Genomic DNA, 27214 nt, shown 5'->3' with positions numbered 1-27214 from the left:
TGAATCTGTATATCAAAATGTAGCCATTTTGACAATATTAATTCTACCTATCTAATAATATGGGAGGTCTTTCCATCTTCTGCAGCTGTGGTGTCTCTGGTCTATTTCCTAGGTCTTTGATCCACTTTGAGTTGATTTTTGTGCAGGTTAAAGAAACATCTTCTGAGGTCTTCTTCAGCTTCTTTTTTCAGTGTTCTGTAATTTTCATTGTAGAAGTCTTTCACCTCCTTGGTTAGGTGTATTCACAGGTTGATTTTTTTGTTTTGAGTTTGATTTGGTTTGATCTGGTTTTTAAAGCTATTGTGAATGGAATTATTTTTCTCATTTTTTCTCAGCAGATTCACTATTAAAGTATAGGAAAGCTGTTGATTTTTTAAACGTTGATCTAGTATCTTGCTACTTTGCTGAATTTATTTATCAGCTACAATAGTCTTCTGATGGAATTTTATTTTGTGGGGGGAATCTTCTAGATATAGGATCATGTCATTGGGAAACAGAGATAATGTAATATTTTTTTCTATTTATATTTCTTTAATTTCCTTCTCTTGCCTGACTTATCTGGCTAATTTCAAGAACACACTGAATAGGAGTAATGAGAGCAGGCAACAATGTCTTATTCTTGATTTTAGAAAAAAATGCTGTTCAGTTTTTCTCCATTCAGTATGATATTTCCTATGGGTTTATCATATGAAGCCTTTATGATATTGAGATAAGTTCCTCTATCCCTAGTTTCTTCAGTATTTTTCCCATAAATGGGTGCTGAATTTTGTCAGAGGCTTTTTCTGCATCTCTTCAGATGATGTGATTTTTGTCCTTAATTGTATTTATGTGGTGAATTATATTTATTGATTTGTATATGTTGAATCAACCTTGTGTCCCTGGGTTGAAACCATTTTGATCATGGTGTACCATCTTCTTAATGTGTTTTTGAATGTAAATGGCTAATATTGTATTAAGGATTTTTGAATCTGTGATCATCAGAGTTATTGTTCTGTAGTTTTCTTTCCTTAGTGTGTCATTATTTAGTTTGAATATCATGTGATAATGACTTCATAGAATAAATTTGGTAGTGTTCCTTTTCTATTTCATGGAATAATTTGAGGAGAATTGGCATTAATTCTTCTTTACTAGACTCACCTGAGAAACCCTCTGGTGCTGGGCTTTCCTCTTTTGGAAGGTTTTCAACTACTGCTTCAGTTTATTCCTTGATATCCATCTGTTTAGGTTTTCTATATCCTCTTGGTTCAATTTGAGTGGATCATATGTGATGAAAATTTAATCAATATCAAAATAGTTCCTAATGATCCTCTGTATTTCAAAAATATTTCTAGTGATATATACTTTTCATCTCTACACTTTTGATTTGGTTCTTATTTGACTAAGGGTTTATCAATCTTGTTTATTTTTTTAAAGAACCAACTCTGCTAGATACAGTGGTGCATGCCTGTAATCCCAACAATTTGAGAGGCCAGAGGAGGGTTGTATTAGGCCAGCCTCACAACTTAGTGAGCCCTGTCTCTAAATAAATAAATTAAAAAGGCTAGGGATTAAAGTGCTCATGAGTTCCATCCCCAGTTTTAAAAATAAATAAATAAACAGCTCTTTATTGTATTGATCCTTTGTATTTTTTTATTCTTGATTTTGTTAATTTTGGCTCTGATCTTCATTATTTCCTGTCTTGCTCTGGAAAATAATGGAATTAGTCTGTTCTTACTTTTCTAGGACCTTGAGATGTAACATTAGATTATTTATTTGGAATCTTTCTGTATTTGTTTTTATGTAATCACTCCATATTGCAAACTTTCCTCCAGAACTGCCTTCATACTCTCAGAGATTTTAATTTTATAACTCTCTTCACATTTGTTTTTCAGATTTTTTTTATTTCTCCCCTGATTTCTTCTAAGACCCATTCCTCATACAGAAGTATATTAGTATCCATGTGTTTAAGTGGTTTCTGTTTTTTATCTTGTGGATTCCTAGCTTTATTCCATTCTGATCTGATAAAATGCAAAAAAGAAAATTATCTTTTTCCTTTTTTAATTTTATTTTCTTATATTTTCTAAGACTTGCTTTGTTTTCTAAAATATGGACTATTTTGGAGAAGGTTTCATGTATAGCTGAGAAGAAAATGAATTCTGTTTTGGATTGATGAAATATTATATAGATGTCTGTTGGGTCCATTTGATTAGCATTATTTTTTAGGTCTGAAAAGCCATTACATACTTTGTGTGAGGGTGACCTATCTCTTGGTGAGAGAATTGTGTTGAAATCATCTAGTTCTATTGTTTTGAAGTCTATTTGAGGTGTTTTTTTTTAATCAAATAGTGTTTACCTAAGTAGATGCATTGATATTTGTGACATAAATATTTCCAATCATTCTATCTTGTTGTTGGATAGTTCCCTTAACCAGCATAAAGCAACCTTGTTTATTTTTTTTTTATTTTTTTATTGGTTGTTCAAAACATTATAAAGCTCTTGACATATCATATTTCATACATTAGATTCAACTTGGTTATGAACTCCCAATTTTACCCCAAATACAGATTGCAGAATCACATCGGTTACACATCCACATTTTTACATAATGCCCTATTAGTAACTGTTGTATTCTGCTACCTTTCCTATCTTCTACCATCCCCCCTCCCTCCCCTCCCATCTTCTCTCTCTACCCCATCCACTGTAATTCATTTCTCTCCTTGTTTATTTTCCCATTCCCCTCACAACCTCTTATATGTAATTTTGTATAACAATGAGGGTCTCCCTCCATTACCATGCAATTTCCCTTTTCTCTCCCTTTCCATCCCACCTCATGTATCTGTTTAATGTTAATCTTTTCTTCCTGCTCTTCCTCCCTGCTCTGTTCTTAGTTGCTCTCATTATATCAAAGAAGACATTTGGTATTTGTTTTTTAGGGATTGGCTAGCTTCACTAAGCATAATCTGCTCTAGTGCCATCCATTTCCCTGCAAATTCTATGATTTTGTCATTTTTTAGTGCTGCGTAATACTCCATGGTGTATAAATGCCACATTTTTTTATCCATTCATCTATTGAAGGGCATCTGGGTTGGTTCCACAGTCTAGCAATTGTGAATTGTGCTGCTATGAACATCGATGTAGCAGTATCCTTGTAGTACGCTCTTTTAAGGTCTTCAGGGAAAAGTCCAAGAAGGGCAATAGCTGGGTCAAATGGTGGTTCCATTCCCAGCTTTCCCAGGAGTCTCCATACTGTTTTCCAGATTGGCCGCACCAGTTTGCAGTCCCACCAGCAATGTACAAGAGTACCCTTTTCCCCACATCCTCTCCAGCACTTGTTGTTGTTTGACTTCATAATGGCTGCCAATCTTACTGGAGTGAGATGGTATCTTAGGGTGGTTTTGATTTGCATTTCTCTGACTGCTAGAGATGGTGAGCATTTTTTCATGTACTTGTTGATTGATTGTATGTCCTCCTCTGAGAAGTGTCTGTTCAGGTCTTTGGCCCATTTATTGATTGGGTTATTTGTTATCTTATTGTTTAATTTTTTGAGTTCTTTGTATACTCTGGATATTAGGGCTCTATCTGAAGTGTGAGGAGTAAAAATTTGTTCCCATGATGTAGGCTCCCTATTTACCTCTTTTATTGTTTCTCTTGCTGAGAGAAAACTTTTCAGTTTAAGTAAGTCCCATTTGTTGATTTTTGTTATCAACTTTTGTGCTATGGGTGTCCTATTAAGGAACTTGGAGCCCGACCCTACAATATGTAGATCGGAGCCAACCTTTTCTTCTATCAGACGCAGAGTCTCTGATTTGATATCTAGCTCCTTGATCCACTTTGAGTTAACTTTTGTGCATGGCGAGAGGAGGGGATTCAGTTTCATTTTGTTGCATATGGATTTCCAGTTTTCCCAGCACCATTTGTTGAAGATGCTATCCTCCCTCCATTGCATGCTTTTAGCTCCTTTATCAAATATAAGATAGTTGTATCTTTGTGGATTAGTCTCTGTGTCCTCTATTCTGTACCATTGGTCCACCCTCCTGTTTTGGTACCAGTACCATGCTGTTTTTGTTACTATTGCTCTGTAATATAGTTTTAAGTCTGGTATCGCTATACCGCCTGATTCGCACTTCCTGCTTAGAATTGCTTTTGCTATTCTGGGTCTTTTATTTTTCCATATGAATTTCATGATTGCTTTATCCATTTCTACAAGAAATGCCGTTGGGATTTTGATTGGCATTGCATTAAACCTATAGAGAACTTTTGGTAATATCGCCATTTTGATGATGTTAGTTCTGCCTATCCATGAACAGGGTATATTTTTCCATCTTCTAAGATCTTCTTCTACTTCTCTTTTTAGGGTTTTGTAGTTTTCATTATATAAATCTTTCACCTCTTTTGTTAGGTTGATTCCCAAGTATTTTATTTTTTTTGAAGATATTGTGAATGGAGTGTTTTTCCTCATTTCCGTTTCAGAAGTTTTGTCGCTGATATACAGAAATGCCTTTGATTTATGCGTGTTGATTTTATATCCTGCCACTTTGATGAATTCATTTATTAGTTCTAGTAGTTTTTTTTGTAGACCCTTTTGGGTCTTCTAGGTATAGAATCATGTCATCTGCAAATAGTGATAAATTAAGTTCTTCCTTTCCTATTTTTATGCCTTTCATTTCTTTCGTCTGTCTAATTGCTCTGGCCAGTGTTTTGAGAACTATATTGAATAGAAGTGGTGATAGAGGGCATCCCTGTCTTGTTCCAGATTTTAGGGGGAATGCCTTCAATTTTTCTCCATTGAGAATGATGCTAGCCTGAGGCTTAGCATAGATAGCTTTTACAATGTCGAGGTAAGTTCCTGTTATCCCTAGTTTTTCTAATATTTTGAACATAAAGGGATGCTGTACTTTGTCGAATGCTTTTTCTGCGTCTATTGAGATGATCATATGGTTCTTATTTTTAAGTCTATTGATGTGGTGAATAACATTTATTGATTTCCGTATATTGAACCATCCTTGCATCCCAGGGATGAATCCTACTTGATCATGGTGCACAATTTTTTTGATGTGCCTTTGTATCCGATTCGCCAGAATTTTATTGAGGATTTTTGCATCTATGTTCATCAGAGATATTGGTCTGTAGTTTTCTTTCTTTGAGGTGTCTTTGTCTGGTTTCGGTATCAGGGTGATGTTGGCCTCATAGAATGAATTTGGCAGAGCTCCTTCTTTTTCTATTTCCTGAAATAACTTGAAAAGTATTGGTATTAATTCTTCCTTAAAGGTTTTGTAAAACTCCGCTGTATACCCATCCGGTCCTGGGCTTTTCTTGGTTGGAAGTCTTTTGATTGCTTCTTCTATTTCATCTATTGTTATTGGTCTGTTTAAGTTGTGAGTATCCTCCTGACTCAGTCTGGGCAAATCATATGACTTAAGGAATTTATCAATGTCTTCACTATCTTCTATTTTATTGGAATATAGGTTTTCAAAATAATTTCTAATTGTCTTCTGTATTTCTGTAGCATCTGTTGTGATATTGCCTTTTTCATCCCGTATGTTAGTGATTTGAGTTCTCTCTCTTCGTTAGCATGGCTAAGGGTCTGTCGATCTTATTTATTTTTTCAAAGAACCAACTTTTAGTTTTGTTAATTTTTTCAATAGTTTCTTTTGTTTCAATTTCATTGATTTCCGCTCTGATTTTAATTATTTCTTGTCTTCTGCTCCATTTGCTGTTGTTTTGCTCTTCCTTTTCTAGGGCTTTGAGATGAAGTGTGAGCTCATTTATTTGTTGGTTTTTCCTTTTTTTGAGGAATGACCTCCAAGCGATGAATTTCCCTCTTAAAACTGCTTTCATTGTGTCCCATAGATTCCGATATGTTGTGTCTGTATTTTCATTTATCTCTAAGAATTTTTTGATTTCTTCCTTTATGTCTTCTGTAACCCATTGATCATTCAGTAACATATTGTTCATTTTCCATGTGATGTAGGATTTTTCCTTCCGTCTTTTATCATTGATTTCCAGTTTCATTCCATTATGATCAGATAAAATGCATGGTATTATCTCCACCCCTTTATATTTACTGAGGGTTGCCCTATGGCATAATATATGGTCTATTTTTGAGAAGGATCCATGTGCTGCTGAGAAAAAAGTATATCCACTTGATGATGGTTGATATATTCTATATATGTCAGTTAAGTCTAGGTTGTTGATTGTGATATTGAGTTCTATAGTTTCTTTATTCAGCTTTTGTTTGGAGGATCTGTCCAATTGTGAGAGAGGTGTGTTGAAGTCACCCATAATTATTGTGCTGTGGTCTATTTGATTCTTGAACTTGAGGAGAATTTGTTTTATGAACGTCGCAGCACCATTATTTGGTGCATAAATATTGATAATTGTTATGTCTTGTTGGTGAATGGTTCCTTTTAACAGTATATAATGTCCTTCCTTATCCCTTTTGATTAATTTAGTCTTGAAGTCAATTTTATTCGATATGAGGATGGCCACCCCTGCTTGCTTACGAGGACCGTGTGCATGGTATATTTTTCCCAACCTTTCACCTTCAGCCTGTGTATGTCTTTTCCAATCAGATGTGTCTCCTGGAGGCAGCATATTGTTGGATTTGTTTTTTTAATCCATGTTACCAGCCTATGTCGCTTTATTGGAGAGTTTAAGCCATTAATGTTTAGAGTTACTATTGATATATGGTTTGTACTTCCAGCCATGTTTGATTATTTATCTTCTTTTTTTTTTTTTTAATTTAGTTTGTTTCTCCATGGTTAGCTTTCCCCCCACCCTCTGTCTTTATAGAGGCACTTCCCACTGATGGTTTTGGTTATTGTTTTTCATTTCTTCCTCATGTAGTGTTTTGCTCAAGATGCTTTGCAATGCTGGTTTTCTGGCTGCAAATTCTTTTAGCTTTTGTTTATCATGAAAGATTTTTATTTCGTTATCGTACCTGAATCTTAATTTTGCTGGATACAGAATTCTTGGTTGGCATCCATTGTCTTTCAGTGTTTGAAATACGTTGTTCCAGGATCTTCTCGCTTTCAGCGTCTGTGATGAAAAATCCGTTGTTAACCTTATTGGTTTACCCCTGAATGTAATCTGCCTCCTTTCTCTTGTAGCTTTTAATATTTTCTCTTTGTTCTGTATATTGGATATCTTCATAACAATGTGTCTTGGCGTTGGTCTACTGTGATTTTGTGTGCTCGGTGTCCTGTATGCATCTACAATTTGTATATCCGTTTCCTTTTTTATTTCTGGAAAGTTTTCTGTAATTATTTCTTTCAGCAGGTTACTCATTCCCTTGGTTTGAATCTCTGTACCTTCTTCTATCCCGATGACTCGTAGGTTTGGTTTCTTTATGTTATCCCATATCTCTTGGATGTTTTTCTCGTGGTTTTTAACCAGCCTTTCTGAGTTGGCTAGGCTCTTTTCAAGATGATATATTTTGTCTTCATTATCTGATGTTCTGGCTTCTACTTGCTCCACTCTGTTAGTGATACTCTCAATTGAGTTTTTAATTTGGTTTATCGTTTCCTTCATTTCTAGAATTATTGTTTGGTTTTTTTTTATAATCTCAATCTCCTGATAAAGATGCTTAACTTCTTCTTTTATCTGTCTATGTAATTCATTTTCAAAGTGTTCTTTCACTGTTTGGATTTGCTGTCTCGTATCTTCTTTAAGGTTCCATTCCATCTGTCTAAGGTATTCCTTGAGTTCTTTATATGACCATTTTTCTGCTGACTCTAGGTCCTCCTGAATATTTAGGCTGTCCTTCATTGTTTGTACTCCTTTTCTTCCTTGTTTTTTTATGCTGCTCATGTTACTTCTTGTTCTGTTTGACTGCTGAGTTACTGTTTACTCTTATAGATTTATTTGATGCTTGAGAGGAAAGATATTAGAAGGGAAGGGAAGAAGTCACTAAAGAGAATGAGAGTAGGCAGGTAGAATTCAAGGAAGGGGGAATAAGAAGATTGAAAAGAAATGAAAAGACAAAAGAAACAAGAATAACAAAGATTAGATAATAAAGAAAGAAAGAAAAGACGAAAAAAATTTTTTTAACAAAAATAATAGTGATAATAAAAAATTAAAATTAAAAAAAATAATAATAATAAAATAAAAAAATTAAAAAAATAGAAACATTAAAAAAAAATTAAAGAACAACAACAAATAAAAATTGAAAATGAAAGAAAAAGAAGAAAAAAAAATGATAATAATAATAAATGCAGTCCTAGAGTTCTATTAACTTCTCTTCCAGTAGGTGGAGCTGTGCCCACTGGGCCAAGCTTCTCTCAATAGGTGGGAACCATTCACTGTGCAGCAGCTCTTTCTCCTAGACTGGACGGGTCTCCAATCCTGAGTGTCTAGGGCCTTGTCTTGTGTTTCCTCAAGCCAGGCCGTGCTCACCTGTGGCGCTCATCACAATACTGGCTACACGCCAGGTCTGCTGCTCCTGGGAGCCCTGTTTTCATGAACACCTGGGCTCACTCTCCCTGTTTGCCTCCCTCAGACCCTAAGTTTGTAGAGCTTGGGGCTGAGATCCCCCAGCGAATTTGCTTGCCCTCCTGTAGCCACGCCCCCAGTAGCTGGTGCAAGAGACCTCAGTTGTCAGCACTGGTGGGAGCGGTAGCCGGGAGTTCCACGCCGGGAGTCCTGCGCCACTCCTGATTCCCTTGGTCTGGTTATTGCGTTCACAGGAGAGCTGGGAGTGGCCCTTAAGGTTTCCCCGCTGTGTGGAGAGAGATGGCTAGGGGATTACACACCTGTCACGCTGGTTTCAATGCAGTTATCTCCTCCGCCCGTGACGCCATTTCTCTGCCATGGTGATATCCCATGCAAATGGTGACCGTTTGTTCCCTTTGCCGGATGACCAATGCAACGGGTGGGTCCTGACTGTCTCTCCCAATCCCCGTTTCAGTCCTGTGGCCACTGCCTATGAAGGCTCAGTTGGCTTTTACCTCTGTAAGTTCCTAAGGGCCGGCCAATTATTTCAGTGGGATCGTTAGTGCTGAGTCACACGAAGCAGGCGAACCGGAGCTTAATTGCCTCCGATTCGGGCTCTGTGTGTGTGTTCTGAGGGGCCCAGCCTGTACACCCCAGATCCACGTCAGCTCAGCATTGCCTAGTGATCCTGAGCAAACAGCATTTAGACAGTTTACGGCTCCCTATGCCCGCGCAGTTTAAGATGTCAGAGACTTGATCTCTCTGCGCCTGCCACCATGTTACATCTCCCCAGTAATATTCATGTTGCCCTTACAGCTTCCTGGTATAAGCAAGTTCTTGGGATTATACAAACTGCTGCTTCTGTTTCCAGTCCAGATTTCTAGAAATGAAACCCTGCCGCCGTCGCCTCCGTCTCTGGGCCGCGCTGACGAGCGTCGCGCTTGTCTGCGACCGTAGCAGAGCCGCCCTGGCCTCCGCAGCTCTTCAGCCCGGTGCCAGGCCCCAGGGGCCCCAGCGGCTGCCGCCGCGGCTCTCCGTCCCCCTCCTCCGGAGCACAGGTCCCCTGGCAGGGGGGTGCAGAACGACCCCAGAGCAGGCTCTGCCCGAAGGTGCAGCGGCGAACAGGCCACAGAGACGCTCGAGGCTGCAGTCCAGCCTTTGGAGGACAGGGCTCGGCACGCAACCCAGCTCCAACCTCTAGGTGCGGCTGCCGGACAGTGTATACAGAGCCATCAAGACAGCAAGCAGAAAGCAAATGGCGGCTCCCGCGGAGTGGATTTTCGGCACAGAAACCACAGCCCCGCCAACAATCCCAATCCACAAACTCTCCCTGTATAAAAAATATTCAAAAAAAAAAAAGAAAAAAAAAGGCGGGGCGCACTGAGCTTTCTTTGCCTCGGGTACTTACAATCTACTGCTGATTACACATTCAGCTTCTCCGCCCGGAGCGAAGTGAAAGAGGAAGCAGATGGGAGCAAAGCGCCCGCGGCTCTGAGCAGCCAAGCGTCTCTTTTTCGATTTCTTTGTTCTTCCTGCTCCTTGGCAAAGTGGTCCACTACAGATTAACGGTGAAAGGAGCTTTAACAGACTGTGCGAAATCTCTATTAAAGCCGCTGCTTTGAGCACCACGCTCAGCACTTCAGCAACCCCCGTACGCAGCGGCCATCTTCCTAGTGCAAGCCATCTTAAGGTCGCAACCTTGTTTATTTCTTTGAATTAATTTTGGCTCAAAGTCTACTTTGTCCATGTCACATCTGCTTGTCTTCAGTTTCTATTTGCATGGCATATCTTTTTTCATCCTTTCACCTTCAGCCTGTAAATATCTTTGCCTGTAAAGTGAGTTCTGAAACAATACATGGTTGGATCTTAGTTTTTTTAGTTATTAATCCTCTGTGCCACTCTGTGTCTTTTTGATTTGAGACTTGAGAACATTTACATTCCGTGTCATTAAAGGAAGATAATTTTTATTTCCAGCCATTTTGATTTTTTTGTTTTGTTTTGTTTTTTTTTTTTTTTTGCAGTTCTGGAAATCAGACTCAGGGACTACCACATGCTAGACAAGCATTTTGCATTTGATTTACTTCTATTTAATTCAGACTTGTTTCCTTTTACTTGGGTATTCTTTTATTAAGATTCAACCATTTGTTGTCTTCAATTTTTTTTTTTTTTTTTTTTTTTTTATTCTACATTATTTTTCATCATGCTGTTTAGTACTCATGAATTCTTTTCGTTTCTACTTCTCTTGGAAGGGCTTTATTTTACCACAATTCTGAAAAAATAGCATTGCTGAATATAGCAATAATTCACAATGATTCACAACTTTAAGCCCTCCTTGCTTTGAGAGTCTGGGCTGAGAAATTACAGAAAGTCTGCTTTGCTTAACTTTAAATGTTTTAATCTATCTTGAGGATCTTTTTTTTGATCTTGTCTATTTCTAATTCTAGGCATAGTGTATTTGAATTTCCGTCTCACTTTCAAGTGTGGAAATTTTTTTTTTGATATTATTTATCTGACATTAAAGGTTAAGCATTCCTTTAGTTTGTGTTTTATTTCCTTCTTCTAAGCCAATGTCTTTTAGATTTGGCCTCTTAATATTATCCCAGATTTCTTGGATATTCTGGTCATGTTCTCTGTCATCTTCTCTTTATTACTGTATTTTTAAGTTTCTATACCTTGTCTTTGAGGACTGAATATCTGTCTTCTATGAGTTGTAATCTATTGGTAATGCTTTCAACTGAATTTATTTTGATATATTGAGTTTTTCATTTTCAGGATTTCTGATTGGTTCTTTTTCAGAATATCTATTCATGAAATGTTCCTTCACTTCCTATATTTCTCCTTTAGCTCATTCCTTAGTCTTCTTTTAGTTCATGATTATTTTTAACCATGAACGTCTGAATTCCGTATGACATTTCCTCCAAGGTAGTTATCAATGAAATCAGTGGTATCAATGAGATCAGTTATTGAAGTGTTGCGGGCTATTTGGGTGACTTCTTCCCTTGCTTTTTCGTATTGTTTATATTTCTACCCATCTGCTGAGGTGATTTTCTCTTCTACTTTTGTGCAAGAGACTATATTTAGCGAGCTTCCTTCCCAAGAGCCTTAGGCTGGGTGAATATCTAAGTGTCAATACTCCCACTCAATGTGTACCCACTGTTATGCCTAATACCCAGCACCATTTTGAGAGAATATACTAAACCCTATTACTTGCAACTACTTTAGAACAAAGCCATGCATTAATAAACCTTAGGGGGGAAAAGCTTACTGAAAATGTTTTCCATAACTCCCCTAACCCAACTATAAAATTGGAGTCATAAATATTCTTGAATAGGTTGAGAAATCACTTATTAAAAACAGGAAAATTAGAACTACACTGAATAAGGGTTTGAAGAGTAAAGAGAAAGCAGACAAAAATTGAGAAATCAATACAAACTAAATAAGATAAAAGGAAGAAAATAGGAAAAAAGGTTAAGACAGGAGTAAATGATGCAATAGTGGAAAGAGAGACTTAAAAAGAGCAAGTGTAAATCTGAGCTAAGAGATGAAAGATAGGATGATTCAGTTTATGCTTTAAAACATTAGAAGAAATATAATCAATTGACTTGAGGACTGAAATATTGAATAATAAAGGAACAGCTATTAATTCAATATGAAAAGTATTATCTGTAAAATCAAAACTAATGTTAGAGCTACATTTCATGACAAGCTATTTGAGGTAGAGAGATGTCTTGTTGAGTCTTCCTGATGGGGATTTATAATGGGTCCTTTAGAAGATGCCCACCAATCCTTGACTTTACCTCTACAGTTCCCTGTGTGTAGAGGTAGTGATCACACCAGCTCATCTCTGATACAATTTTAGGAGGCCACCTCAGATCTTGTTGTGTCCAGGCACCACCTGGCTTTCTGGTGGATCAGAAGAGATGATCCCCAATTGCAACTTCGCAGCTGGGTCACACTGTTAGGGGGTACAATTTTGTTTGCCCTCACAAAGAAAAGCTGCATGTATCCAACACTGTCCTATCTGGTATGGAATCCCCTGTGTATACTTTGGAGTGTTCCGGGTGTGGCCATCTAAAGTGGAGGTATTTTGGTTGAAGTGATGCTAAATGGCACATGGGAAGTTCAGGGCTGCTGCACCCTATGGAGTGTGCAGGTTTACTGATCAGTGGACTTGTATCTGGTACACTGGCAGTGGCTGGTGTCTGGGGTGGATGCTCCTCCGTAAGCTCCTTTGTGGGGTGACTGCATTTCATATATGAGGTTCTCCCCTGGCATCTTAGGGTTATCCTCAGGAAATGCCTTCTGTGTTTTGGTGTGTGTCAACAAGAATTATGTCAACTGACAGTTCTGGAACTTGTAGCTCTAGACCCTCTAATTGGTGCACAGGAGCCAATTTCCTGGTTGTTACAGTTTGTACACCAACTGCTGATGTTTGTTGTCAGCCCAGAGGGCCAAGTCTTCATGTTTGTCATGTGCTCTGTCTGCTGGCCATTTGTGTTGGATGCAGGGGTGCAAAACTCAGTACTATCACTGGCTGCTGTGGATCACTCCCCTCTGCTGGGGCATGTTGATACAGCTGTATCTAAGCACTTGATGACTGTCTGCAATTGTTAAGCCTACGAATGCAGGTTCTCTATGGGCAATTTGGCACAGAAGCCACCCTGGCTACTGCAGGTCACTGGTGTTTTACCCATTATCATTGGTGTAGTGTCAATTGGTCTGTCTTCGATTGAGCTCACGCATCTGGCAGCTGTGCGGAGTACTGAATTGGTTAACTCCTTGGGAATTTCTTGCATTGGGTCAGCTCCACGCCGCTCCCTTTGTCTGTCGTCAGGGGGAGAGGGTTTCAGTAACCTTCAGCTAGCAGTGATCCCTCTACAAGGTCTTTGTAGGCATATTACTAAGATAACATATTTCAGAGGTGTTTCCTGTGGTTTTATTTCTATAGGTGGGGAGAAGTCATGTAGATTTAATTTCTTCTAGGGAGGTCAACCAGCCATGGTCTCTATTAAATGGCTGCCCTGCCCAGTTTTCTGCCAACAACTTGGGATGAATTGTGCAGTCTTCTTCACTGTCTGATGCTCCTGTTCCATTTACTGCCTTTCTTTCTGCCTTTTTTTTTCCCAGTTGTTGTTAAGGAAGTAAGCTTTGGGGTTTTGCCTCTACTCTTTCCTATTTTGTTACCCACCCCTTCCCCCACACACTGGTCAGGGTTTGAGGTCAAGGAATTTTTTTATGTTTTGCTCAAGTAACCAAATTCTAAATCACTCCAAATCTCAAATTGTCTAAAATTGAGTTTCAGAGTACTTATTCTGTCACACACCTTTCTAGTCAGCTGTTCTTTCACATCTTCGATTCTAGATTGCAGAGGAATTGAGGGTTCCTACCTAAATCCACTCTGCCATCTTTTTTGCACTCATTATCAAATTTCTTAATTTCTTATTTTACATTTTGGGTCTCTTGTAATTATTACCACACATTGAAAGATCACTGTGGAGTGACCCTCAGCCTTTGTGTGTCCTGCCTAAGAATTTAGGTAGTTACCCCAGGACAGAACCAAGTATAGCAAGGCCAGGATAGTAATTAGAGCAGGTTTATTGCAAGGCAAGGAAACAATAAAAGAAAGTGAGATACAGCCCAGAGAAAGAGGCAGAACAGATTGACTGTTGGCCCAGATGTGCTGAAATTATTATGCTTAAGCTTTTGTTAGGATAGGGAGTGAAAATTTGCAGTGGCATGAAACCTTAGAATGGATGGTAGCCACTACTATTGGGTCGTGGCACTTGCACAACCATTATCCATTTGGGGGTAATCATAAACCTGCACTGTGTGAAAACTGAGAGTACACATCTATGTACTTGAGTCATTTTGTCATTTCTGTTCTAGCAACTCTGACAGTAGTTATATAACATGGTCAGTTGACTCGGAGTGCGTGGTAGATACAAATGTGACCTTGTTAACATGATCTGTGCCCATAAATTGACCCAAGAATGTGATGGGCCCCCTCAATGTGGAGGGAGAAAAACTGGTAATACCAGTGTCTCTGAGTTGTCTACCTGCATTCCTATGGTAGATTTCTTAGCTTTACTTTCGCCCTACCCACATAAGGGGAAGGAGAAATATATTTCCTTATGGCAACACGTGATTAGTAAGGAGTCCTCCGGGTCAGAGGCTCTTTAAAGCTTCTCCCCTTTTGGACCCTCCAATTCCTGCTCATTTCTAGCTAACTACCTCCATTAATGTAGTTCAGGGAAAGACTTTTCCAATTCTGAAATTCCTTTTAAGTTATCATTAATTTTTTACTTTTATGGATTCATTGTCTTCAGTTAAATTTTTGAACTTTGGGGAATTTATGCTTCTATAAGGTTTGAAGTTTTTTTTTTTTATTGGTTGTTCAAAACATTACAGAGCTCTTGAAATATCATATTTCATATATTAGATTCAAGTGCGTTATGAACTCCCATTTTTACCCCAAATACAGATTGCAGAATCACATCGGTTACACATCCACATTTTTACATAATGCCATATTAGTGACTGTTGTATTTTGCTACCTTTCCTATCCTCAACTATCCCCCCTCCCCTCCCCTCCCATCTTCTCTCTCTACCCCATCTACTGTAATTCATTTCTCTCCTTGTTTTTTTTCCCATTCCCCTCACAACCTCTTATATGTAATTTTGTATAACAGTGAGGGTCTCCTTCCATTTCCATGCAATTTCCCTTTTCTCTCCCTTTCCCTCCCACCTCATGTCTCTGTTTAATGTTAATCTTATCCTCCTGCTCTTCCTCCCTGCTCTGTTCTTAGTTGCTCTCGTTATATCAAAGAAAACATTTGGAATTTGTTTTTTTAGGGATTGGCTAGCTTCACTTAGCATAATCTGCTCTAGTGCCATCCATTTCCCTGCAAATTCCATGATTTTGTCATTTTTTAGTGCTGCGTAATACTCCATGGTGTATAAATGCCACATTTTTTTATCCATTCATCTATTGAAGGGCATCTGGGTTGGTTCCACAGTCTAGCAATTGTGAATTGTGCTGCTATGAACATCGATGTGGCAGTATCTCTGTAGTACGCTCTTTTAAGGTCTTCAGGGAATAGTCCAAGAAGGTCAATAGCTGGGTCAAATGGTGGTTCCATTCCCAGCTTTCCCAGGAATCTCCATACTGCTTTCCAAATTGGCCGCACCAATTTGCAGCCCACCAGCAATGTACAAGAGTACCCTTTTCCCCACATCCTCTCCAGCACTTGTTGTTGTTTGACTTCAGAATGGCTGCCAATCTCACAATGGAGTGAGATGGTATCTTAGGGTGGTTTTGATTTGTATTTCTCTGACTGCTAGAGATGGTGAGCATTTTTTCATGTACTTGTTGATTGATTGTATGTCCTCCTCTGAGAAGTGTCTGTTCAGGTCATTGGCCCATTTGTTGATTGGGTTATTTGTTAACTTATTGTCTAATTTTTTGAGTTCTTTGTACACTCTGGATATTAGGGCTCTATCTGAAGTGTGAGGAGTAAAAATTTGTTCCCATGATGTAGGCTCCCTATTTACCTCTCTTATTGTTTCTCTTGCTGAGAAAAAAACTTTTTAGTTTGAGTAAGTCCCGTTTGTTGATTCTTGTTATTAACTCTTGTGCTATGGGTGTCCTATTAAGGAATTTGGAGCCTGACCCCACAATATGTAGATCAGAGCCAACTTTTTCTTCTATCAGACGCAGAGTCTCTGATTTGATATCAAGCTCCTTGATCCATTTTGAGTTAACTTTTGTGCATGGCGAGAGGAGGGGATTCAGTTTCATTTTGTTGCATATGGATTTCCAGTTTTCCCAACACCATTTGTTGAAGATGATATCCTTCCTCCATTGCATGCTTTTAGCTCCTTTATCAAATATAAGATAGTTGTAACTTTGTGGATTAGTCTCTGTGTCCTCTATTCTTTACCATTGGTCCACCCGCCTGTTTTCGTACCAGTACCATGCTGTTTTTGTTACTATTGCTCTGTAATATAGTTTGAAATCCAGAATCGCTATACCGCCTGATTCACACTTCCTGCTTAGAATTGCTTTTGCTATTCTGGGTCTTTTATTTTTCCTATCTATTTCTACAAGAAATGCCGTTGGGATTTTGATTGGCATTGCATTAAACCTATAGAGAACTTTTGGTAATATCGCCATTTTGATGATGTTAGTTCTGCCTATCCATGAACAGGGTATATTTTTCCATCTTCTAAGATCTTCTTCTACTTCTCTCTTTAGGGTTCTGTAGTTTTTATTGTATAAATCTTTCACCTCTTTTGTTAGGTTGATTCCCAAGTATTTTATTTTTTTTGAGGATATTGTGAATGGAGTGTTTTTCCTCATTTCCGTTTCAGAAGTTTTGTCGCTGATATACAGAAATGCCTTTGATTTTTGTGTTGATTTTATATCCTGCCACTTTGATGAATTCATTTATTAGTTCTAGTAGTGTTTTTTTTTTTGGTAGACCCTTTTGGGTCTTCTAGGTATAGAATCATGTCATTCGCAAATAGTGATAATTTAAGTTCTTCTTTTCCTATTTTTATGCCTTTAATTTCTTTCGTCTGTCTAATTGCTCTGGCCAGTGTTTTGAGAACTATATTGAATAGAAGTGGTGATAGAGGGCATCCCTGTCTTGTTCCAGATTTTAGGGGGAATGCCTTCAATTTTTCTCCATTCAGAATGATGCTAGCCTGAGGCTTAGCATAGATAGCTTTTACAATGTTGAGGTAAGTTCCTGTTATCCCTAGTTTTTCTAATGTTTTGAACATAAAGGGATGCTGTACTTTGTCGAATGCTTTTTCTGCATCTATCGAGATGATCATATGGTTCTTATCTTTAAGTCTATTGATGTGGTGAATAACATTTATTGATTTCCATATATTGAACCATCCTTGCATCCCAGGGATGAATCCTACTTGATCATGGTGCACAATTTTTTTGATGTGTTTTTGTATCTGATTTGCCAGAATTTTATTGAGGATTTTTGCATCTAGGTTCATTAGAGATATTGGTCTATAGTTTTCTTTCTTTGAGGTGTCTTTGTCTGGTTTCGGAATCAGGGTGATGTTGGCCTCATAGAATGAATTTGGAAGAGCTCCCTCTTTTTCTATTTCCTGAAATAACTTGAAAAGTATTGGTATTAATTCTTCTTTAAAGGTTTTGTAAAACTCCGCTGTATACCCATCCGGTCCTGGGCTTTTCTTGGTTGGTAGTCTTTTGATTGCTTCTTCTATTTCATCCATTGATATTGGTCTGTTCAAATTGTGTGTATCCTCCTGACTCAGTCTGGGCAAATCATATGACTTAAGAAATTTATCGATGTCTTCACTATTTTATTGGAATATAGGTTTTCAAAATAATTTCTAATTGTCTTCTGTATTTCTGTAGCATCTGTTGTGATATTGCCTTTTTCATCCCGTATGTTAGTAATTTGAGTTCTCTCTCTTCTTCTCTTCGTTAGCATGGCTAAGGGTCTGTCGATCTTATTTATTTTTTCAAAGAACCAACTTTTAGTTTTGTTAATTTTTTCAATAGTTTCTTTTGTTTCAATTTCATTGATTTCCGCTCTGATTTTAATTATTTCTTGCCTTCTGCTCCATTTGCTGTTGTTTTGCTCTTCCTTTTCTACGGCTTTGAGATGAAGTGTGAGCTCATTTATTTGTTGGTTTTTCCTTTTTTTGAGGAATGACCTCCAGGCGATGAATTTCCCTCTTAAAACTGCTTTCATTGTGTCCCATAGATTCCGATATGTTGTGTCTGTATTTTCATTTATCTCTAAGAATTTTTTGATTTCCTCCTTTATGTCTTCTGTAACCCATTGATCATTCAGTAACATATTGTTCATTTTCCATGTGATGTAGGATTTTTCCTTCCTTCTTTTATCATTGATTTCCAGTTTCATTCCATTATGATCAGATAAAATGCATGGTATTATCTCCACCCCTTTATATTTACTGAGGGTTGCCCTATGGCATAATATATGGTCTATTTTTGAGAAGGATCCATGTGCTGCTGAGAAAAAAGTATATCCACTTGATGATGGTTGATATATTCTATATATGTCAGTTAAGTCTAGGTTATTGATTGTGATATTGAGTTCTATAATTTCTTTATTCAACTTTTGTTTGGAGGATCTGTCCAATGGTGAGAGAGGTGTGTTGAAGTCACCCATAATTATTGTGTTGTGGTCTATTTGATTCTTGAACTTGAGGAGAATTTGTTTTATGAACGTCGTAGCACCATTATTTGGTACATAAATATTGATAATTGTTATGTCTTGTTGGTGAATGGTTCCTTTTAACAGTATATAATGTCCTTCCTTATCCCTTTTGATTAAACTTAGTCTTGAAGTCGATTTTATTCGATATGAGGATGGCCACCTCTGCTTGCTTACGAGGACCATGTGCGTGGTATATTTTTTCCCAACCTTTCACCTTCAGCCTGTGTATGTCTTTTCCAATCAGATGTGTCTCCTGGAGGCAGCATATTGTTGGATTTGTTTTTTTAATCCATGTTACCAGCCTATTTCGCTTTATTGGAGGGTTTAAGCCATTAACATTTATAGTTACTATTGATATATGGTTTGTACTTCAATAAACTTTGATTATTTATCTTTTTTTTTTAATTTAGTTTGTTTCTCCATGATTAGCTTTCCACCCGCCCTCTGTCTTTACTGAGGCACTTCCCACTGATGGTTTTGGTTATTGTTTTTGATTTCTTCCTCATGTACTGTTTTGCTCAAGATGCTTTGCAGTGCTGGTTTTCTGGCTGCAGATTCTTTTAACTTTTGTTTATCATGAAAGATTTTTATTTCGTTGTCGTACCTGAAGCTTAATTTTGCTGGATACAGAATTCTTGGTTGGCATCCATTGTCTTTCAGTGTTTGAAATACGTTGTTCCAGGATCTTCTCGCTTTCAGCGTCTGTGATGAAAAATCCGTTGTTAACCTTATTGGTTTACCCCTGAATGTAATCTGCCTCCTTTCTCTTGTAGCTTTTAATATTTTCTCTTTGTTCTGTATATTGGATATCTTCATAACAATGTGTCTTGGCGTTGGTCTACTGTGATTTTGTATGCTCGGTGTCCTGTATGCATCTACAATTTGTATATCCGTTTCCTTTTTTATTTCTGGAAAGCTTTCTGTAATTATTTCATTCAGCAGGTTACTCATTCCCTTGGTTTAAATCTCAAACCTTCCTCTATCCCGCTGACTCTTAAGTTTGTTTTTTTTATGTTATCCCATATCTCTTGGAAGTTTTTCTCGTGATTTTTTACCAGCCTTTCTGAGTTGGCTAGACTCTTTTCAAGATGATATATTTTGTCTTCATTATCTGACGTTCTGGCTTCTACTTGCTCCAATCTGTTAGTGATACTCTCATTTGAGTTTTTAATTTGGTTTATAGTTTCCTTCATTTCTAGAATTATTGTTTGATTTTTTTTATAATCTCTATCTTCTGATAAAGATGCTTAACTTCTTCTTTTATATGTTTATGTAATTCAATTTCAGTGTGTTCTTTCACTGTTTGAATTTGCTGTCTCATATCCTCTTCAAGGTTCCATTCCATCTGTCTAAGGTATTCCTTGAGTTCTTTATATGACCATTTTTCTGATGACTCTAGGTCCTCCTGAATATTTAGGCTGTCCTGCATTGTTTGTACTCCTTTTCTTCCTTGCTTTTTCATGCTACTCATGTTACTTCTTGTTCTGTTTGACTGCTGAGTTACTGTTTACTCCTATTAATTTATTTGATGCTTGGTATGAAAGGTATTAGAAGGGAAGGGAAGAAGTCACTAAAGAGAATGAGAGTAAGCAGGTAGAATTCAAGGAAGGGGGAATAAGAAAATTGAAAAGAAATGAAAAGACAAAAGAAAAAAATAGAAAATAAAAAAAGAAAAAAAATTTAAAAAATAATAAAAAAAATAAAAATTTAAATTTAAAAAGAATAAAAAAATTTTTTTAAAAAAGAAATTTTAAAAACAACAACAAAAAAATGAAAGTGAAAAAAAAAACCCAAATTTAAAAAAAAATTAATAAATGCAGTCTTAGAGTTTGATTAACTTCTCTTCCAGTAGGTGGAGCTGTGCCCACCGGGCCATGCTTCTCCTCTCAATACTCGGGAACCAATCACTGTGCAGCAGCTTCTCCTCCCAGACTGGGCGGGTCTCCAATCCTGAGTGCCTAGGGCCTTCTCTTGTATCTAGTCACTTCCCCACTTTTTCTCAAGCCAGGCCCCGCTCACCGGTGACGCTCACCACAATACTGGCTACACGCCAGGTCTGCTGCTCCCGGAAGCCCTGTTTTAATGAACAACTGGGCACACTCTCCCTGTTTGCCATTCCCTTAGACCCTAATTTTGTAGAGCTTGGGGCTGAGAACGCTCAGCGAAATTTGCTTGCCCTCCGGTAGCCACTCCCCCGGTAGCTGGTGCAAGAGACCTCAGTTGTCAGCACTGGTGGGAGCGGTAGCCGGGAGTTCCGCGCCGCGGGTCCCACGCCACTCCTGATTCCCTCGTTCTGGCTATCGCGTTCACGGGAGAGCTGGGAGGGGCCCTTAAGGTTTCCCCGCTGTGAGGAGAGGGAAGGCTAGGAGGTTACACACCTGTCGCCGCTGGTTTCAATGAAGTTATCTCCTCCGCCGCATTCTTGTGATGTCAGTTCTCTGCCATGGTCGTATCCCATGCAAATGGCGACAGTTCGTTTCCCTTTGCCGGGTGACCAATGCAATGGGTGGGTTCTGACTTGCTCTTCCAAGCCCTGTTTCAATCCTGTGGCCACTGCCTATGAAGGCTCAGTTGGCATTTACCTCCGTAGGTGCAGAAGGGCCGACCAGTTGTTTCAGCGGGATTGTTTAGTGCTGAGTCACAGCAGTTTGTCTGCAAGAAGCAGGCGAACGGGAGCTTCAAGGTTTGAAGTTTAGAACAAATTTTTTTTTGGTTATCCATTGATTGCAACTCTTTCATTATATAAATAGGCAGGTTGTTATTTAATTTCAGAACACATTGTGATATGTCATTTCATTGAGTAATACCTGTCTCCTTTTTTTTTTAAACTTAGGTTTCTATTAGTCATGAAAAAGAAAAAAATTTACTGCATAAAAGTCACAGTTTGCAGAAAGAAATCTCCATGATAAGACTAGAAATAGACACAATAAAAAATCAGAACCAGGAAAAGGAAAAGAAATATCTTGAGGATGTTGAAATTGCAAATGAAAAGAATGATAACCTTCAAAAGACAATAAAACTGAATGAGGAAACATTTACAACAACAGTACTCCAATATAATGGACAGCTTAGTATCCTGACAGCTCAGAATACAATGCTAAATTCTAAACTGGAGAATGAAAAACAAAACAAGGAAAGACTGGAAATAGAAGTTGAATCATACCGTTCTAGACTGGCTGCTGCTATCCATGATTATGATGAAAGTCAGGCATCAAAAAGAGACCTAGAACTTGCTTTCCAGAGATCAAGAGATGAGTGTTTTCGTTTACAGGATAAGATGAATTTCAGTATATCTAATCTAAAAGATAACAATGAGATTCTTTCCCAACAGCTTTCGAAAGCTGAAAGAAAATTCAATAGTCTAGAAATTGAACTCCACCATACAAAAGATGCTCTTAGAGAAAAGACTTTGGTTTTAGAACAGGTACAAAGGGACCTAAACCAAACACAGGGCCAAATGAAGGAAATTGAATGTATGTATCAAAATGAACAATGTAAGGTGAATAAATATGTTGGTAAGCAAGAATCTTTAGAGGAGAGATTATCTCAACTACAAAGTGAAAATACATTGCTTCGACAACAATTAGATGATGCTCAAAACAAAGCTGACAATAAAGAAAAGACAGTAATTAATATCCAAGACCAATTTCATGACATTGTAAAGAAACTTCAATCTGAGAGTAAAAAACAAAATCTCATGCTAGAAGACAGAAATAAGGAGTTAATCAATGAATGTAATCATTTAAAAGAAAGGCTGTATCAATATGAAAATGAAAAAGCAGAAAGAGAAGTAAGTATTAAGAAAGATGAATATTTTTCAAATTTCCTGAAAAAAAACTCAAAAAATATTATTTCACTATGGCTAGATGTTTAATATAGTTGAATATAAAAATATATAGATTATAAATTTATTTGCTATATCAGCTCAAAAACGTATCTTGGTTCCAGGAAATATAGGATAGCCTTGATTTCCAGCACAAAGAAATGGTTCATGTTTGAGGTGTTGAGTATGCCAATGACCTAATCTTATCATTACAAATTATATACATGTTTTTGTTTGTTTGTTTGTTTTTAGAGAGGGGGGGAGAGAGAGAATTTTTTAATATTTATTTTTTAGTTATTGGCGGACACAACATCTTTGTTTGTATGTGGTGCTGAGGACACAAGCCAGGTGAGCGCGCTACCGCTTGAGCCACATCCCCAGCCCAACATGTTTTAAGCCAGGCACAGCGGTGCACACCTGTAACCTCATTGGCTCAGGAGACTGAGGCAGGGAAATTGAAAGTTCAAAGCCAGCCTTAGCAACTTAGCAAGGCCCTAAGCAACTTAGGGAGACTCTGTCTCTAAGTAAAAATATAAAAGGTAGGGATGTGGCTCAGTGGTTAAGTGCCTCTGGATTCAATCCTTGGTGACAGGAAGGAAGGAAAGAAGGAAGGAAGGGAGGGAGGGAGGGAAGAAGGAAAAATAATCTATTGGAAGGATTCAAGCAAAGAATTGAATATGTGAGGAACCCTGAATTTTATTGTGCCTCTAATAAAAAAGGAGGAGCATGTCACACTGTGTAAAAACTCATCACCACCGTTTCTGCCCATGTACCTATTTCTTTTTGAGACTTCAGTATATTTTTAAATTAAAACTTCATCAGGGGAAGAGTGGATAGAAGACTGAATCTAATATAAAGGGAATAGAATAGTATTAGGCAGGAAGACCATGCCTTCTGCATACACAATTGAATTCAGTAATAAACAGAAGTACATACACACTTGAGAGAAAGGTGAGTTGTGGTGATATTTTATTAATATAATTTAATACTAATGTGATTTATAAAATCAGTAATAGAAATATCTTATCAGGCAGTTGTGAGACAACTTCAACAAGAACTGGCTGATACCCTGAAAAAACAATCTATGTCAGAGGCTTCACTAGAAGTTTCATCACGTTATCGCATTAGTTTGGAGGATGAGACACAGGATTTAAAGAAAAAACTAGCTCAAATAAGAAGTCAAGTACGTATGAAATTTAACATGTCAGTAGTTAATTGACAGTTTAAAAGTGTTTTGTGATACTAATTCCAGCGAACAAGCTTTTCTCTTTTCATTATAATTAATGTTATTACAATTTTAGTATCTTTGTAATGCAATTATTTCTTAAATTCTAACTTGCATTCTTATAACTTCACACATCTTTCCTTAAAATATTTACCCTTAGGAAATTTGAGAATTTTACATCATACATCACAGAAGTTGAGAGAGACATATTTCTCTTAAATAGTATTTTTTTAGTGATTATTGCCATTCTGAGGTGAGGCAGATTAAATCAGAGAATAATGTTTAATGGAATGTTTTAGAAAATTACCTTATTTCTTCCCTGTTGTGAATAGATACAGAATCTGTATGTATTTATTTTGTGGATTTCAAGATGATTTGCACAGAAAAGCCATTATACTTTTCTCAAAAATGCAAAAGTTTTAGATTAATCTTAAAATTATTTGAAACATTAGGCATTTCCCTCAGTTTCTTTTCTTTCATTTTAGACATTATAAAATCATAGAAATATTCAAATCATGTATAGAATTTGTATCCAAAGTAGAGAATAAGAAAATTATCTAGATTCTGCCTTTGGATTTTTTAAAAAGCATCTTTATTGAGATATAACAACGTACCATACAGTTCACCAATTTTAATCATAAAATTTATAGTCTCTTAATATATTCAGAGTTGTATTACCATGCAATTTTAGAACATTTTCATCAACTTGAACAGAAACCCCAAATTTCCTAGCTATTATCACCCCCACCCCCCAGTCCCTTCATCTTCCCCAGTCCTGAGAAACTACTAATCTAATTACCTTGTTCTGGACGTTTCACATAAATAGAGTCATGCGATATTTAGTCTTTTTTTTTTTTTTTTTTTGCACCAGGGATTGAATTCAGGGGCACTTATCCAGTGAGACACATCCCCAGCCCATTTTTGTTTTTGGTTTTGTTTTGTTTTATTTTGTTTGTATTTTAGTAAGAGTAGGGACATGGTCTCACTGAGTTGCTTAGGGCCTTGCTAAATTGCTGAGGCTGGCTTTGAACTCAAATCCTCCTGTATCAGCCTTCAGAGCTGCTAGGATTACGCCCAGCCAAATCCTTTTTGACTTGCTTCTTTCATTTAGCATAATGTTTTCAGAATCCATCTCTGTTATAGCAAGTGTCAGTACTTCATTTCTTTCTCTCATCAAGTAATATTTTGTTATATGATTATGCCACTTTTTTATTTATCAGTTGATGAAATTTAGGTTGATTCTAGTTTGGGGCTATTATTAATAATGCTGCTACTAACATTTATTTAAAAGTTTTTAAAAAGAACTTTTGTGAACGTGTTTTTATTCCCCTGCCATTGAATTTTATCCTCTGCTATTGGGCTGATTTCACCACTCTTTTCTGCCTTATTTATGCTGTCCTTTCTACCTTTCAGTTTTTATTCATTTGGCCTCATTTATTCAGAATTGGCTCAAAATTTGCTCTTTTTCTTGATGTTTTCTCTCAAAACAAAGATCAAACTTGCTCTTTTCAGTACTTGTCCCTGTAGAAAAATTTAGCCCTAAATTTTACATTGGTATTAATTTTTGGAAGAGAATAAAATCTTGTTTAAGTATACATTTACCAAAGTGGGGAACAGTATCTGATATGCACTTCACTTACCCTTGAATAAATTGAAAATATTTTTGCTTTTGCAGTCATTAGGATAAAATTAAGTACTTTATACTATGCCAGTAACATCTTTGAGACATTGGCATAAGACTTTTATTCTACCCATAGTTTAAGCAATTAAATATAAAGTTGAAAGCACTAAATCTAACAAGAGGATTGTTTTGTCAAATGCTAATATTTTTCTTACTATAAAAAAAATCTAGATTTGACTTCCTTTATTATGTAACTATAACAGGTATTTATAGATTTTTAGTACTTTACCAATCAAAAAGCTCTGGCTACAGCTTTTCTGATATGTTACACTGTTATTGAGTCCTAGGTCTTGGCCTGACACCAGAGGTTCCAACAAACCAGCAGGAAATAGAATTTTACTTTCAGTGTGTCACACTGGGAAGACAGATCTAAGAGCTATCTTTGGGGTGTCAGTAGCCATCTTGGGTTATAAGTAGAGGAAAAGAATAAAGGTGTAAATTGGGAGTTTGCACAGCACACTAAAACTTATCAATGAGAGAGTCTTCATTCCATGTGTAGGAGTTTCAGAAACTCATAAGGTTATTTCCATTTGCTTCATAGGATATTTATCTCTCAGGCCTATGATCTTAGAAGGAGCACACTCCATTTGCTTTCCAGGATGTTTTTTATCAGACTGATGATCCTAGAATTTAAGGCAAACTGAGGAAAAGAAAAACTTCAAAAAAGGCAGGTCAGAGAGACAAAATGTTGTCATTTAGGTGAAAATTGAGTCCTCCTACAATTCCCCAGTAAGTTCCCTTTCCATTTCAAAGGAAATGGGTAATCATTTCTTCTGTAGGTATTTCTGACTAACAGAGCTGGATGTAGGGAACTTGGAATGAAAGACTGACAGCATGAGGTAGCCAGGTTTAAAGCTGATATTGCTTGGGGTCACATTTAGTTCATCTAACTGGATAGCCTGATATTTACCCACCCTTCCCTTCGTTAGCCAATATCCTTCGGTTTTGGTCCAACAAAGTTAGGACCTGGTTATGGTACATACAAGCTGTCCAAGTGTAAACTTTTCAGCTTCCTTTAGCAAATCATAAGTGGCTGCCACTGCCAGGAGATAAGAGGGCCATCCCTTGGCTGTGTGATCTAATTGTTTTGAAAAGTAAGCTTCAAATTGGGGAACTTCCTCCAGTAATTGTTAAGAATTCCAAACCAATTTTGTGCATTTTGTACATACAACATTTAAGTTTAGGGCTTCTCTAGGTTGGACAACCCAGAGGGACTTTGAAAGCAGTTTGACATTCTATTTTCCAGATCAAGGATTCAAGATCTGTTCTAAGTACAGCTTTATATAAAGGGTTTGTTATAGGCCCAAATTTAGGTGTCCATATTCTACAATACCCTGTCATCTCCAGGAATTCTCATAACTTAATGTTGTGCTGAAGGGGCTTGGATGTGAGCAATAAAGCCTTCTTTTGGTCATCCACTAGGCTTCATTGACCTTGCTATAATTGGAACCCTAGGTAAATAACTCATTGCAAACCTGCACTTCAGAGGGAAAATACTTTGTCTCCATACTCAGCAAAGCAGTTTAGAGTCTGGACAGTTGCCTCAGCAACTTAGGCCCTAAGCAAGTTGAAAAGTCAGACTGGTATGTTTTGAACAACCAATTAAAAAAAGAAAGAAAGAAAGAAAAGTCAGACTGGTGATTAACAAGTCATCTACATATTGTAGTAGTGTTCCCTGGTTTAGTTGTAACATTCTTAAATTATTAGCCAATATATCTCCAATGATCGTGGGCAAGTTTTTCAATCCTTGAGGAAGCACTGCCCAACAGTATTGAAGGGTGGCTTTTGATTAGGGATGTGTCCATTCAAAGGCAAAAAAATATGCTCTTTGCAGAGCAATG

At 37.3% G+C, this 27214-nt stretch overlaps 1 protein-coding gene across 11 annotated transcripts in view; it reads left to right on the top strand.

Annotated features, from left to right (window-relative positions):
• The window catches only part of LOC124102215 (ankyrin repeat domain-containing protein 26), a 126456-nt gene that overhangs the window by 70355 nt on the left and 28887 nt on the right, over positions 1-27214 (top strand). For 10 of the 11 annotated variants that reach the window (XR_009228102.1, XM_046458430.2, XM_046458428.2 and 7 more), the window contains 2 exons: positions 21478-22434; positions 23498-23650. Coding sequence is in view for 10 of the 11 variants with exons in the window: in XM_046458430.2 (XP_046314386.1) it covers positions 21478-22434; positions 23498-23650 (1110 nt within the window). In the remaining variant the exon portion in view is untranslated. The remainder of the gene's footprint in view (positions 1-21477; positions 22435-23497; positions 23651-27214) is intronic. The other variant, XM_058583657.1, reaches the window with a different exon arrangement.

The sequence above is a fragment of the Marmota monax genome, unplaced genomic scaffold (assembly GCF_021218885.2).
Source record: "Marmota monax isolate L192 unplaced genomic scaffold, Marmota_monax_Labrador192_F-V1.1 WCK01_AAM20220418_F8-fsc00161, whole genome shotgun sequence".
NCBI classification, from domain to species: domain Eukaryota; kingdom Metazoa; phylum Chordata; class Mammalia; order Rodentia; family Sciuridae; genus Marmota; species Marmota monax.
Note: the sequence above shows the minus strand (reverse complement) of the source record. Positions and strands in the feature narration are given on the sequence as shown.